The sequence below is a fragment of the Diabrotica virgifera genome, chromosome 5, assembly GCF_917563875.1.
Source record: "Diabrotica virgifera virgifera chromosome 5, PGI_DIABVI_V3a".
Lineage (NCBI taxonomy): Eukaryota > Metazoa > Arthropoda > Insecta > Coleoptera > Chrysomelidae > Diabrotica > Diabrotica virgifera.
The window spans coordinates 15,456,844-15,474,015 of NC_065447.1; the positions used below are offsets into that span (position 1 = coordinate 15,456,844).

A 17,172-nucleotide genomic window follows, 5' to 3' on the forward strand; every position below is an offset into this window, starting at 1 on the left:
CCCATAGACTTACGGCTTAAAAAAACCCAACACAAAAGAATCTGATGGAGTCAAATCGCACGATCTCGGTGGCCAATTCACATCACCTCCACGGGAGATGTCCATGCCCTCAAGTCGTTCGTACAGTCACTTATTCTGGATGCATTGGGCGCCTTTGGTACTTGGAGAACAGAACACTGATTTTGGTAAATCAATTTTATCATTTGCACCTATTTTCGTACGCTATATCCATCCACTACGGTGATTTGGCACAACATACTGAATAAATAACAGATAACTTGACAGCTGTAGCTTGAACAATATGGCCACCACGCAACTCTCAAAGTTCGGAAATCCCTTTTGGAACACCCTGTATGAGTTTTCGCTTCATATTTTTCACCAAAACATATAATATGTATATAACAATGCGGAAGAATTTCAACTTTGACTATTCAGTCCTCAAACTGGTCTTTCTTTCCAACAAATCGTTTCGCGCCATTTATTTTTTCACTCGTTAAAAATATGTCTACCTTTTTTTTATTTATTACCAGGTTTATTTTTGATTGCATGTTTTGTCTATAAATATAAAAATCGTAACGTAAATATGGAATCCCGAATAAAAAAGGTTTCTATTTTTATTGATCTATTTTTGTTTCTTCTCCGAATGATTTAGTGGCTTGGAATATCTTGTCTTAGGTTTCCGGTATATTTATTATCGTGTTTAACAGGTTCAAAAAACGTGAGTTATTTGAATATAATTAGAAAAATAATGAACGATTCAATAGGGTTATGTGTTTTAGAAGATGAAAAAATGTTGAGATGAATTAGACAAGGCTAAAAGATTGATTTAACAGTTCCTCCATGCTACTCTCTAGAATCACAGTGTCATCAGCATACCTTATGTTATTAATAATTATTTCTCCATTTATCTTTATGCCTTCTGTGCTTTTCTCCAGCGCTGTCTTAAATGCTTCTTCTGAATAATATATATTAAAGAGAATACGAGACAAGAAACAGCCCTGCCGTACCTACCCCTTTCTTGATCTCAATTTTATTGGTCAATGTAGATCCTACTTTCACTTTAGACTAGCTATTTGACCCCAATAGAGACTTGCTATTGTTCGAAAGTCTCAGTAGTCTATTCCGATCTTATGGAGTATATATTTTTATATAATACTTCAATTATCTTTTGGTGCTTTAGGTACTTTATCGAATGCTTTTGGGTAATCTATAAAGCATATGTACATACACGTCTTTATTCATATCTCTGCAGTGCTGGAAGCTGCTGGAGCGCTGGATGAGTACCTGTTTTTGCATAATCACTTTCATGAAATACCTCGGAATAAGACTCGATAGGTCGCCCATGCAAAAAGTGGTCCTAATTTATTTAATTTTTTTAACAATCTATAAAAAATTTTAACACCTTAGTTAAGTTTTTTCGGTCATAACATTTTTTTTGGTTTTTTGGATCATTCTGAACAAAAATGATCTCTTATAATTTTTCTAGAAAGTTCATCGTTTTCGAGGTATAAACAATTTAAAACTGAAAAAAAAAACGAAAAATGGCATTTTTTAATGTTCAAAAACACAAGTAAAAACTATTATTTTTGGCTTGTTTTATTCTAAAACATTTTTTTAATTGTTAATGGGGGGCTTATGAATGGACGAGCGCTCGGGCTGCCACGTGTATAAGGGGGAGAAACAAGATTTATGCTCAAATTTTTTCTAGTTTGAATACCCATTGTATAATAAAAATTAACGCCCGCTCTGTCATAAGCGCTTCATTAAGGGCGTAGGCGCAAAATTTCGCGCCAAACGCATTCATTTTTTTTCGAATCTTGAGAAAACTAATAAGTATTTTTGAAAAATTTAAGCGCAGCATGAAAGATTGGATTATTACCGAGGGCCGAAAGTCCCTGAAAACTTCTATAATGTTTATTTTAATAAGTTACCGGGGTGAAAAATAAGAGATTTAGTGTGATTTTTAATTCCAAATATCTCATTCAAAAGAACCTTTCTGGTTATTCTAAAGGACTTTCGGCCTCGCAATAATGTAATCTTTCATTCTACGTTTGAATTTTTCAAAAATATTTGTTAGTTTTCTCAGGATTCGAAAAAAAAATAAAGGAATTTAAAACACATTGGCGTGACATTTTGCGCCTACGCCCTTAACAACTAAATACAATGTTTTAAAATGAAATAAGCCCAAAATTATTATCGAAAACTGATAAAAGAAAGTTTGAACTTGAATTTATGCACTTGATGATTCCAAAAATAATATTTTTTACTTGTGTTTTTGAGCCTTTAAAATCATAATTTCATGTTTTTTTCAAGTTTTAAATTGTTCTGTTCCATCTTTCCTTTCACTATTAGTTGAGGATATTGGTATATACTTATTGTTTCTCAGTATGTGGTCTAGGTATTGTTACAAAACTGACTTGCGCGGTCTTCTAGGCACTAATGTTTAATTTTAGTTGACTTTATTTATTTTTAATAACTTCTAAACAAATGAAAGACACTGAATTTATATCTTTTTATTTTACAAACTACGATATCTAATTTATGTATTACACTAAATCTAATAATTTATTTACAAATTTATCCGCGCCCGATACATATCAAAATACACTGACGTATTAAATTCACAACTGACTTACTAATTCCAAAAACCCCTATTTACACATTATTACAATGTTCCAGAATAAGAAAGATTATTACCGAAGAATTCATCTTATTCTAGAATAACAATCGAAGGGTTATTTAGATAAATATCAAATAAGTATTTTCTAGAAAGAAATATCGAGGTTAATATACCTGTTAAAAAGGTCCCCCTTTTAAATGCATTCATAAATCAAATTCGGTAAACAAGGCCCTTTTTTGTTAAATTATAATAAATAGGCAAGGAGCTGAAAACAGTCGGGTGACAAAATCACGTCACAGTATGATGGTTTTGTAACTTTCACTGTGTTGAAAAGTTCTCCTTTTTGCCTATCCTTTGCAGCACTTCTTCGTTTGAGGTATGCGATGTAAATGAAATTTTGAGGATTCTCCTGTAGATCCACATTTTAAAGGCTATTTACGGTTGATATTTTAAGGGTCCACGTCTCAACTGCATAGAGAAGAGTCGACCAGACGTAGCATTTTGATAAACGTAGTCGAATTTCGAGTTTGATTCGAGAATTACGTAACAGTCTTTTGATTTTTTTTTAAAGATTATCTGGTTTGTTCTATTCTCGATCTTAATCCTAACAGGATTTAGGGTACTGTCGGTTTAAGATCCCAGTTTATTGTGCAAAGTTGAGGTACATTTTGGTTTTTTCGGATTTTTTTGGTTTTCTTAATATTTATTTTCATATCAAATTGCTAACATGCCGAGTTGGTCTAGTTGAGTTGTTGTAGACCCAAGTCGGAATCCGCAATCAACAACGTATCATTGGCGTATCTGATGCTGTTGATATCTACGCCATTCACCTTGACTGCATCCTTGGAATCCTTCAGTCTCTCTTCAAATAGAAACTCAGAGTAAAGATATTAAAAATAGCAGGGATGGCAGAACACATCCTTGTCTAACTCCCCTGTTAATTTCTACTTATATACTTAAATATATTAAATAATAGTGGGCTCAGCCCTCCTCCTTGCTTCAGTCCTTCTCTGGTTAAGATATCCGAGATGTTGTTTCTCCAAATGACACTATTCTTGTTGTTCTTATACAAGCTCTTAATCACAGTTAATGTTTTGTCCTCTCCCCCTTTTTTGTTCAGTATTTCCCACAATTTATTCCTCTTCACCTTACCAAAGGCCCTAAGACTTTTTTACTTTATTAAAAATATAGTACTTAAAGGAGGAAATAGGTTTAGAGGTTTCAAAATTTCAAATTTTTTGGAACTAGCATGAATCGATAGTATTACTATTCAAGAATGTGTTCTGAAAATTTCAAAGCAAAATTCAAAGTCCTTCCCAAGTTATGAGAATTATACGGAGCGCGCTCGCGTAGAGCGCAATCTATGAGATTTTTTTCAAATGCGTTTTTCTCGAAACGACTTTTTTTCGGCTTGCGTGACGTCTAGCTCAAAAAATAATGAACCAATTTAAAAAAAACAGTTTTTAGATATGAAAAAGGCGTTTGACATGGTCAATAGAGAAGGAATATGGCAAAGCCTGATAAACAAGGAAGTAGATGAAGAACTTGTAAGTGTAATAAAGAGTTTGTATGTCAACACAAAAAACCAGGTCAGGACAAGTAACTTAATCTCCGGCGAATTTTCTAATAACGACGGGGTTAGACAAGGTGGAGTGTTGAGCCCACTGTTATTTATTTCCGTTATGGATGAAGTTATTAAAAAGTGTTGGAAAAAAACTAAAAAATGCGCTATATGGTATAGAAATTTGCAACAAATAAAAATTGAAGCCTGTGCATTTGCTGATGACATTGTATTAGTTGCAAGAACTGAAAAGGCTCTCGCAGATAACATTAGAATCTGGGCTGAAGAACTAAAAAACTACAACTTAATAATAAATATGGAGAAAACTAAAGTAATGACAATAGCCAACAAAGAAGCAACGGTAAATATTGAAATCGAAGGGCAAAAAATCGAGCAAGTAGACCTCTTTAAGTATTTGGGAATAATGTTAAACAACAAAGGTACACAAGAAGATGAAATTGGAAACAGAATAAAATTGGCAACGAGAACTTATTATTCACTGTATAAAAATTTCCTAAACAAAAAAGAAATATCGAGGAAAACCAAAATGACAGTATATAAAACTGTATATATGCCAATTACAATATATGGGGCAGAAAACTGGGTACTTAATGACAGACAAAGAAAAAGATTATAAGCTACAGAAATGAGATACTTAAGAAAAGTGATGGGAGCAAGAAGATTAGACAAAAGAAGAAACGAAGATATAAGACATGAATTACAGGTAAAATCGCTCAACGAAAAAGTTGAAGAAAAGAAGTTAAAATGGGCTGGACACATGATAAGAATGAGAGGTGAGAGACAAGTGAAAATGACATGGGAGGCCAAAGCAGTGGGTAAAAGCAGGAGGGGCAGACCAAGGAAAAGCTGGAACACTAGTGTAAACGAAATACTGAAGAAAAGAGGAACATCGTGGCAAGAAGCAAAAGTTTTAGCAGCAGATAGGAAGAAGTGGCGTAAATTTGCAGAGAGTATTATATAAAGGAGGAATCCTCGACACCTAATGGTAAAAGAGGCAACCGATTATGTGTATGTTTAAAAAAACCAAAGTGATTATTGTTCGTTATTAAATTGTCTTCGATATGAACCTCCAACCGGAATAAAAAATGGGGTTTAAGTGCATTTTTAAGGGCAAATATCTGAAAAAGACGGTAAAAATTGATGCTTTTTTTTTCAAGTTTGCGTAATTTTTCAAATTTTTGATTTTTTTAGCCGATTTGAACATTTTTGGATTTTTGATTTTAGGCGGAAATTACGACCTCTACATGTTCGTGCTGCGAACGTCCACGGGTTGCGGCCTACAACTGCTCTATTTTTAAATATAATAACTTAAAAAAATTTGGGCATATACTTTAGAATATGTATAAAATGATCCCAAAATTGCAAAAAAAAATTTTTTTCTACCTAAAAAAAATTCTCAAAAAAACATGAAAAATCGGGCTCCTAAACCTATTTCCCCCCTTAATGCACTACCGTTTTATTTCTGTGAACGTGTTTGAAAGTGAGTAAGCAATAAACTGCAAAATAACGTAGTAGAAAACAAACATTTCACAAAATTAATAACCAAATGCAAGCAATTCAGTTCTTCATTAGACAATATATGAGTAAAAAATAGGGATATGAATACCTATATGAAATTGACTAGTTTTTTTGCCGCTTTTATTAAAAACAGATTTTTCAGAATGATACTCATATAAAATGTGTATTACTGTTTGTTTAATGCCATTTAAATTTTTAGGGTATTTTTGAAATAATGGAGGAGTTTTCAGAGATTGAAACTTGCATTGAGTGTTCAGCGAAAACCTTAAAAAATATTTCGGAAATGTTTTATTATGCACAGAAGGCTGTTCTTCATCCCACTTCACCAATTTACTCTGTGGATAAGGCTGATGTAAGTTTTATTTATAGTATTAATTTAAATAAAAGTAAACTAAGGTTTTATACTAATTTTGGTGTTCAAAAACGGAAGAAATCAAAATCAATGCAGGCATTAGACAAGGGGACAGCCTCAGTCCATGTCTATTTAATTTAATAATGGATGAAGTTATAGGTAGTGTTAACATAATGAATCAGGGATACAAAATGGGTAACCGAACCATGAGAATACTTTGCTACGCAGATGATGCAATCTTAATAGCCGAAAACGAAGATGACTTACAACGCCTACTACAAAAATTCAAAATAACCGTCGAAAAGTATAACCTGACACTATCCAAAGAGAAAACCCAATCGATGGTAATATCCAGGAACCCAATTAGATGTAAATTAGTAGTGGACGACCATATAATCGAACAGGTAATGGATTGCAGATACTTAGGTGTGGAAATATCTAGCGACAGGCATCTGTGGCAAGAATCAAAACAGCAGGCAACGAAAGCAGCGAGAATATCTGGTTTCCTGAGGGATATAATCTGGCGGAATAAATATATGAGCACCGAAAGCAAAGTCCGCATTTATAAGACATGTGTTAGACCCGTACTGACATACGCAGCTGAGACAAGGGCCGAGACAACAAAGACCAAACAAATAATGAGAACAACAGAGATGAAAACCCTAAGATCCATAAGAGGTATCACACTCAGAGATAGAATACGAAACGAAGACACATTGAGAGAGCTAGGCGTTCAAGACGTAGTGAGATGGACAAGAGCGCGACGACGCATGTGGAGAGACCACGTAGATCGGATGGACCCTGAACGTGTGGCGCATTGGGCGAAAACACAGAAGCCCAACACCAAGCGACCCATAGGAAGACCCAAAAAACGATGGTACGAGAGTTGGAGCTCCGGATCGCAGCAAAGACTGTAACAGAAGAAACAGGACATAGTCCTATTACAAGAAGAAGAAGAAGAAAATGTTGTTCATGAAAATATGTACACTTTTTATGTCTTTTAATCAATTTTACCAGTAGTCTTTCATCAAATTCAACAGGTTATATTTTATCTCAATTGGTTATTTATATCTCTAAAGGAAACCTATCTGAACGAAAAGAAGTACAGTATGCGGCAAAATAAATAGTACTGAAATGAATGTTGAAAAAAACTTTAATTATATTCCGCAATTCCGGAATGTCAGACGGTCTACCCCCTTCAACATTCCCCATATGTACGCATCAGGTGGCGTTAGGTATGGTGAATGGTGATCTCCCAAAATGATCGCTGAGTATTCGAAGAGACTCCTTGACCGTGTGAGAGGTTGCCCCGTCCTGCTAAAACCATTGTTGATTTTAAGCTTGGGCTGTTTTCGCGACCTTTTTCGTATGAGCGAAAATAGTACTCTACGATAATTTTTTTTCTGCAAAACTGAGAACCTTCCTGAAGCACCTAACATTAACACGACATTCACATTCGTTATAACGACGTTCGTAAACCACTCATTACCTTTTGGCGCATGACACAAACAAATTAGAAACATACGCATCTCAGTACTGTTTATTTTGCCACAAACCGTACTACAGCGAAAGTGAAGAGGTTACTTCAAAATAATCTCAATAATATTGACAATAGGTCATCGACAATAGGTCAGCTGCAAGTGGTCTACTTAACAAAATGTCAAACAAGGATATATAGTCAATGAACAAGACAAACTGGTGAGGTGGAGGCAATATATTGAGGAACTGTTTGATGATGAAAGAACAGAAAATCGTATGAAAAATATATGGACTGGTCCTTCGATGAAATGGACGAGCTATAAAACTATCAAAGAATAGGAAAATACACGAGCCAGATGCAATTAACAGCGAAATAATCAAACTAGTCGACGATGAAGGTAAATATTCCCTTTTAAACCAACCTAAACATCCAGTTGTTAAAAGATTAGTCTATCTATGAATTGGCTTAGCTCTAAAGACGGGGCTAGTTATGTATTCAGTATGACTGACAACTGATTGTCAAGAAGAGCCCTAAACAATAAAATGTGGGGCAGAAGGGCAATAATTTGCGTTATAGCACTTTTGAAAAAAGAAAAGAGCGAATTGGATAAGATCTAGAAACCTCGACGTAAATAATAAATTAAAAGAGCAGCGTATAAACACGTAATGCTAAATGATAAATACTGTCTGTTGCAATTAATATTCTAGGGTAAAATCGAAGTCGACAAAAAACATCACAGAAAAAAATCTTCGCAATGGACAAATTTTACAATCAAACTTACTATCAAACGTAGTGTACAGGGTTGTGTTTTGTTACCCATTTTTTTCTATCTATCTCTGAAGAAATTTTAGGGATGACAGACAAGAGGGAGTAAGACTAGATGGAGAAGTAATCAGCAGTATCAGATACGTTGACGATACAGCCGTTCGACAGAAAATTTACAATATCTCCAGACGTTAGTAAATTTAGTCAGTGAAGCAAGTTATTGGAGAGAACTTAAAATCAACATTTCAAAGACAAAGTGGATGGTAGTTGGAAAGATTAATATAGATCAAGGTCTGACAAACCATTTTTTATACCTTGGCAGCTGGTTAAATGTAAATTGTAAGTCTGATGAAGAGACAGAAGAGATAATAACCAACATCGAAATATCACGTAAGGATTTTATGACTAGGACACCAGTTTTGTGTAATAGAAACCTGTCGATGCGTATTCACAAGATCCTGAAATGTTATATGAAGAGTACAACATGGGAAAAACAGGGAATGTCACGTTTTGTACATATTGAGATAAACGCCAATAAAGATTTAATTCTTATGATATCTAAAAAGTACTTAAGAGATTCTTAGCAGAATTCTAGTAATTCTTATTTTATAATATTAAGAGGATACGCAATTGATAATTTACCAGTGGTGGATGCGGGTTTTCCCTGTTAAGAGGATGGGTACGTATTTTCGGCTGCAGTTCTATTCAAATGGGGATTCATTTTTTTCGAATCCTGAGAAAACTAATAAGTATTTTTGAAAAATTTAAACGCAGAATGAAAGATTACGTTATTAGGGAGGGCCGAAAGTCCCTGAGAACTTCTAGAATGTTTATTTTAATAAGTTACAGGGGTGAAAAACTAAGAGAAAATTTAGTGTTATTTTTAATTTCAAATATCTCATTCAAAATAAACTTTTTATTTATTCTAAGGGACTTTCGGCCCTCGGTAATAATTTAGTCTTTCATTCTGCGTTTACATTTTTCAAAAATATTTATTGGTTTTTTCAGGATTCTAAAAAAATTGCCACAATGTCCATGGTAATATTTTTCAAATCTATCTTTGTCATACAACGCACTCAGTCGAATAGAATATTGTCAGGATAATGTCAGTCAGACACTGACAATCAGTGACAATTTTAAATATTTAACATGAATCGGGAATATTGGGAGTTGTTGATTAAATAATATTGATATATAGTGTATTTGATAAATAATTGATTTAAGACGTGAACTTTATAAAAAGTTATTTATTGTGTATTATTTATGGAAGATAGAAGCAGAGAATCATCAAGATATATTCTGTGATCCAAGTATTTTGTTTTAAAGATGTTCAAAATTGTAAGCGTTCCATAGTAACAATATATTATTAAAAAATCACTTTTCTCGATTGAGTATTAGTATTATTAAAAAACACTTTTCCTCTTTTCTCGATTGAGTATTAGTTTTTGTTGTAGGTTCATATAAACTATTACAATCACTGAATAGATAGTTAGTGAAAAAATTATCATATTTATTAACTGAATTAATAATTTGCTATTATACAAAAAATAACAGTTATCCAAGAACTTTCAAAAGCCATCTCTTTAAGTTAGTTATGACATTGTCAAGTAGAATGACATTCTAGTAATATTTACATATCCATACCAGTGTGAATTTTACTACACGTAATTTGCCATGTAAAGACAGAAAAGGTAGGGGTAGCCGTAAAATATTTGCGAATTATGTACCCATAGCCTTAATACAATATTAACCTATTCATTTAATAATGCACCAAAAAACTGCTGACATTCCTTATTTTTGTTCAGTGGCGTGCGGACAATCCTGGTTCTTCGCCTGGATACAAATTCTTAGAAAATTTATATAGACTAATCTTTCTGGATATTGTCCTAAATCGATAGGCTAGTCGATATTACTCATTTTTTACTACCACATGGCGAGAAAAACCAAAATTCATGAAAAAGTGACATTCCTTGTTTTTCCCATGTATTCTTCATATGTGGTGTATCCTGTTATGTGGTTATGAGACATGTACGTTAAAAACCACAATGCTAACCAATTAGAAGCATTCGAATTGTGATGCTATCGACAAAAATATTGTGGGCTTCGCACAATTCCAATGGAGGTCCTTAAAATGATGAATTCAGAATGTCTGCTCATAAACATCATAAAGAGGAAAAAATGGAACACTTCGGCCATATAATTAGAGGACCTAAATACCATATACTTTGCCTTATAATGCAAGCAAAAGTGGAGTGAAAGAGATAGTTTGGTCGAAAGAATCTTTCATGGCTGCGTAATATTAGACAGTGGTGTTGTTCCACAGTAGAATAATTACTTCGCGCAGCAGCAGATACAGAAATGTTTCAGAAAAGTATAAACATGATGGCGGCCAACTAAAGAAGAACAAAAAAAGCAGATGGGAATATTAATGGGACCAATTTGATCACAAATATACAGAGATGATAAGCAATAGAAAATGAAAAACACCCCATTTAAAATTGTATTTTCACAAATTCATTGTATGTCAAATAGTTTCAATTGTATAATGAAATTATATGCTTTTTTATTTCAGTTATCAGAAGGATGCAAAAACGCATTGATCCGGATCTTCAAAATATGTGATATAGACTGCGACGGACTCCTGAACGACATAGAACTGAACAACTTCCAAAGTCGTTGCTTCAATGCGCCTTTACAGCCACAAGTGCTAGATGACGTCAAAGCCGTGTTGAGAAAGAACCTAGAGGACGGAGTATGCCACAATTGTGTCACTCTAAATGGCTTCTTATATCTACACAACTTGTTCATACAGAGAGGCAGAAACGAGACCACTTGGACTGTGCTAAGGAAGTTCGGTTATAATGATAATTTGAATATGTCCAAAGAGTATTTGTATCCAAGGTAAGATTAAATTTACGAATTGTGACTGTTAAATAACGAAACTGGCACTATAAAATATATTATTTTGATTCCATACGTATTATTGTCATTTTTAATATTGTAACAATATAAATCGTTACAAAATATATCCTCCTCTAACCCTATATAGCTGTAGCATTTTTTGTCCACTCTGTATATTATAAAAAGTCCTAAGGTTTTATTAAACATTTCGAATTGCGTCTCAAAATCTTTGAAGAGAATAAACATAATCCAATTGTTTATTTACATTGGCAAATGCCACTAGACGAAGCAATGTCTCTCGTTCTTTTTACTTAACTTTTCTCTGTCAATCCTGCATGATCTTAAAACAATATCCTAACGAAATGTTCAGAATAGCTGAGAAAAAGCCGAAGGTCAGGGGAAATTTCGTTTGAATTAAATTTTTAACCGACAAAAGCGAGGCCCGTGTCGCCTCTTGAAGTTTGTGTTGTATTTATTGAATTTTTTAATGTAGATGCCACTAGGAAGCATGTAAAAGTCACACGGTGCAAAATTCGGTGCTTAAGACGGATGATTCAACATTGGAACGCTGTATCGTTTCACATATGCGCATATCTCTTGTAGCGGCGTTAGTCCCGGTATTTAATAGTCTTCGGTAGAAATAATGATTGGGTGTTTTATTTATTTTTAAATGTTTTTTTTTCCAGTTTGAAAGTTCCTACCGGATCTACCACAGAGCTGTCTTTCAAAGGTCAACAGTTCCTCACACACCTCTTCGAAAGGTTCGATAAAGATAGAGATAAAGCCTTATCGCCGTCAGAATACGAAGAACTGTTTTCAACGTGCCCCACTCCCGCGTGGGGCCCAGACGTCAGCTCTATGGTGCCAACTAACGAGAAGGGATGGATTACGTATCAGGGGTACATGTGTCAATGGGCGTTGATGACTTTGGTGGATCTACCCAGGACTTTTGAGTATTTGGCTTACCTGGGGTACAATATTTATGAAAACGAGACACAGGTGACAGCGGTACAAGGTAATAAAAATAATAATCAAATAAAAAGTAATCTTGGCCGAGAACTCGCTTCGTTCAACGGTTGTCTTCCATTCTTTCTATATGCCCTGCCCACTTCCATTTTGACATGGCAATCTTCTGGATCACATCTGTTACTTTTGATCGTCTTCTTATCACTTCATTATCATGATCACTGAGCTTAATGTTGACCATTCTCCGTTCCATAGCCCTCCGAGTCACTTGAAGATTATGGGCTATTCTGTTGTTAAAAGCCCATGTTTCAGTTCTATCTGTCAGATCCGGCAATACGTACTGATTGAAGGTTTTTGCCTTTAAAGTATTTGGTAAGTTTGATTTAAACACTGTTTGTAATCAACCAAATGCAGTCCATGCTAAGGAACATCTTCTATTTAAATCAGCCTTTAGGTCAAGCTTTGACTGTTCGATTTTTTGTCCTAAGTATATAAAGTGTGTCTGCGTAACTTGGAACCATATGGGAAACTTTTTTATTATCAATTTTTCGAAAAAAAGGTATTCTTCATAAAGTGCTCTGCATGGTCTAAAACCTAAGATTCAATCATCAGTTATCAAATTTTATCAACAGTTTACGAGGTATGTCAAAAAATATGAATTTCACTCAAGACTTAACTCCCTCTATATTTCACAATATCGAAAATTGTTATTAAGAAAAGTCGTTTGGAATTAAAAATTATGTTATAATATGCAATTATATTCTTCTAATTGATAAAAAAAAATGATTTTTTTTTCAAATTACTGATACGTAACATTATTTTTATTTACGATAACTCCGTTATTATTAATTCTATGAAAAAAAGTTATTCTTTATAAAAAGGTCTGCATAGTCTCACAACTAATATGCAATTATAAGATATCAAATTTTATCAATTTTATACGAGGAATGTCAAAAAAATGAATTTTGCCCAGGAGTAAAGTACATTTATTTTCCACAATATTGAAAATTGTTAACTATAAAAAGTTATTCAGAATTTAAAACTGTGTTTCAATATTAAATTACATCCTTTTAAGAGGATGGGTACGTATTTTTGGCTGCAATGCTATTCAAATGGGGATTCATTTTTTTTTCGAATCCTGAGAAAACTAATAAGTATTTTTGAAAAATTTAAACGCAGAATGAAAGATTACGTTATTAGTGAGGGCCGAAAGTCCCTGAGAACTTCTATAATGTTTATTTTAATAAGTTACAGAAGTGAAAAACTAAGAGAAAATTTAGTGTGATTTTTAATTTCAAATAACTCATTCAAAATAAACTTTTTATTTATTCTAAGCAACTTTCGGCCCTCGGTAATAATTTAGTCTTTCATTCTGCGTTTAAAATGTTTAAAAGTATTTATTAGTTTTTTCAGGATTCGAAAAAAATGGACACCATGGTAATATTTTCCAAATCTATCTTTGTCTTACAACGCACTCAGTCGAATAGAATATTGTCAGTCAGACATTGACAATCAGCGGCAATTTTAAATATTTGACATGGCATCGGGAATATTTTGAGTTGTTGATTAAATAATATTGATATTATAGTGTATTTGATAAATAATTGATTTAAGATGTGAACTTAATAAAAAGTTATTTATTGTGTATTATTTGTGGAAGATCCAAGCAGAGAATACATCAGGATAATATATTCTGCGATCCAAGTATTTTGTTGTTAAAGATGTTCAAAATTGTAAGCGTTCCATAGTAACAGTATATTATTAAAAAACCACTTTAACACTTTTCCTCTTTTCTCGATTGAGTATTAGTTTTTGTTGTACATATAAATTATTACAATCACTGAATACATAGTTAGTGAAAAAATTATCACATTTATTAACTGAATTAATAATTTGCAATTATACAAATAACAGTTATCTAAGAACATTCAAAAGCCATCTCTTTAAAGTTAATGATGACATTTTCAAGTAGAATGACGTTCTAGTAATGTTTACATATCCATACCAGTGTGAATTTTACTACACGTAATTTGCCGTGTAAAAACGGAAAAAATACGGATAGCCGTAAAATATTTGCGAATTATGTACCCATGGCCTTAATTGAAAAATAAAGGTTTTTTACTCTTGAGCTAAATTCATATTTTTTGACATACCTCGTAAAAAGTTGATAAAATTTGATATCTTATAGTTGCATCTTAGTTGTTATACTATGAAGACCTTTTTATAAAGAATAATTTTTTTCGTAAAATTAATAATAACGTAGTTATTAATATTAAATACAAGTTATCGTAATAAAAATGACGATGGGTATCCGTAATTTGAAAAAAAAAATTCAAAATGTTTTTTTTAACTAGAAGAATCTAATTGAATATTAGAACATAATTTTTAATTCCAAATAACTTTTCTTAAGAATTTCGATATTGTGAAATATAAAGGTACTTTCCTCTTGAGCGAAATTCATATTTTATGACATATCTCGTATACTGTTGATAAAATTTGATATCTGATGATTGAATCTTGGGTTTTAGACCATGCAGGGCACTTTATGAAGAATAACTTTTTTTTCGTAAAATTAATAACAAAAAAGGTTCCCATATGGTTTCAAGTTACGCAGACACACTGTATACGACTCAACCTTTTGTATATTATTATTGCCCAGAGTTATATTCTCAGTTATATCTAGAGATTCGTTGGTTAGATATTTAGTTTTTGCTAGATTTATTTTTAATCCTACGTCTTTTGATTTGGTATTCAAGCATTTCTTGCCATTCTTCTCTGTCTTTTGCTATTAGCGTAACATCATCGGCAAATCTCAGATGGTTTAGGTTTTTGCCGTCTCTCCTTTATTTGCCCATTCCAAAGTTTGAAACATATCTTCTAGAGCTAAATTAAATAGTTTGGGTGAGATAGAGAGATTATAAGTATCGTAAAAGCAATTATATCTGATTATAATTGCAATATTATTGTTTCAGTAACAAGAGATAAGAAGACAGATTTAGCCAAGAAACAATCCAGTAGAAACGTGTACCAGTGTCACGTAATTGGTCCGTCAGCGTCAGGAAAATCCACCTTTTGCAGGAGTTTTATCAAAAGCATCCTCGAGGTAAGCCCCCAATTGCCCCTCCAGTTTTTTATTGACTTTTCTTCAATCTTTTCAGTCAAATCCCCTTCAACCCGAGAAGACTGGAGTCCCAAATTGTACAGTGAACGTTATTCAAGTGTATGGACAGGAAAAAATTATGGTACTTAGAGATATCAATGTTAGGAACGTGTCGGATCCTCTTCTTCCCGCAGAGGTGCAGTGTGACGTTGCCTGCTTAGTATATGACCAAAATAATCCGAAATCGTTCGAGTATATCGCCAGAATATACATTGTAAGTAACAAAATATATCCATAACGAATAAAATCACTATTATTATTATTAAACTATTATACATTATACAGAGACACATGGTATAATACACTATAAAAAACTGAAAAAATTATTTACCTATCGACAATGGTACACCTTAAAAATTTACCCTATATTTGAAGTTGTTCTGAAGCAATTTTCTTGTGGTATTTTTGCAATTAACTAGTTTTGATGGGAAATAAGCCACAATTTTACTAAAAAAATGATCTTATTAACGTTTCGACGCCCAAATCGGGGGTCGTTGTCAAAATACAAAAAATATTAATGAATTAAACAAAAATGTTGTTGCTTAGTAAAAAAAATTCTTCGAATAATTTATTTAATCTGACTCATTTATATCGGCAATTCAAACATATATTATACATTTTAAAGTAGAAGACTTTAAAATGATATTGTTAATATTTATGAGTTGCGTTCCTGGGACGACTTTATTGAAAGATAGTTCATTCGATTACATGAAATCAACCCCAACTCAAGAATATCCGTCACAAAAAAATCATAACATGTGATCTGTCTTTAAAAAGACAACCACATGCAATGGTGACAGTAAAATTCTCGCGCTAGAGATTCCATAGTAAATCATGAGGGAAAACCAGGAAAAAACCTCATGATACTATCCCGACATCGTAAGTATTAGGTCTTACTTTAGTTTACTCTCAAAACTAATACCAAATTCTGACCTTAATATGTACATATGTTATTTTAAATTATAAATAATATTAATAATACATAGATATGTAAACAATACTAAAATATAAAATATGTACTAACTCGATATGTTATTGACTTACTAATCCTGGTATTTTCTTTCTACTGACTTCCTCTTTTAGTATGGGTAACCACATCCTACTGCATTCTACCGAGGAATTTGCGACACAATTGGTTTCATTTAGCATAATTAAAGCCGTTTCTTTGATTTTTCTCTTTTTACTATCTGTTTCTTTCAGGACTATACTTGAATCTCTCCACTGAACTCTACGTTCATTATCCCATGCGTGTTGACATATTTGAGATCTATCAAATTCTCTATTTTTAATATAAGACTGATGTTCACTTATTCTAACGTTTAATGGTCTTGATGTTTCACGTAAACATCTTAAAAGTACGCATTCACGGGAATCCCAGAATGAAGGATAGTTTTTAATATAGCTATCTACCGCATACTGACCATTGAGGACATCGACGCAGAAATGACAAAGTCCAGCCTTGAAGAAGTATTTCTTGGCCTCGAATCTCAGAAGAGAACTTTCAATCGCAGCATAAGCCATTTCTTGGAAAATGATCGCCGATTTCTCATACCTTTCGAGCTGAGCTGCATATTCAGCCACTCTCACCAGGCAGCTATTAGCAGAAACCGTAGATCCTTCACCTCTATAGTAATCTGCAGCTTGTTCGAGGTGTTCGATAGCCTTCTCGAGATCTGTAGTTACGTACAACTTTGCTATAGCTTCGTGATGTTTCGCAGCCATTATGAAACTACCCTTGTCTGTGTATATGTCTGTAGCTTTTAGGAAACAATTTACGGATTCTGTTGAACGGTAGCAAATGGCTGCAGCTACGTAGTTGATAGCGGCA

The 17,172-nt window shown here is 33.2% G+C and overlaps 1 protein-coding gene across 5 annotated transcripts in view; it reads left to right on the plus strand.

Annotated features, from left to right (window-relative positions):
• The window catches only part of LOC126885642 (mitochondrial Rho GTPase), a 59,372-nt gene that overhangs the window by 18,120 nt on the left and 24,080 nt on the right, over nucleotides 1-17,172 (plus strand). For all 5 annotated transcript variants that reach the window (XM_050652294.1, XM_050652293.1, XM_050652296.1 and 2 more), the window contains 5 exons: nucleotides 5,920-6,072; nucleotides 10,890-11,218; nucleotides 11,905-12,233; nucleotides 15,157-15,287; nucleotides 15,343-15,558. In XM_050652294.1, coding sequence (XP_050508251.1) covers nucleotides 5,920-6,072; nucleotides 10,890-11,218; nucleotides 11,905-12,233; nucleotides 15,157-15,287; nucleotides 15,343-15,558 — 1,158 coding nt within the window. The remainder of the gene's footprint in view (nucleotides 1-5,919; nucleotides 6,073-10,889; nucleotides 11,219-11,904; nucleotides 12,234-15,156; nucleotides 15,288-15,342; nucleotides 15,559-17,172) is intronic.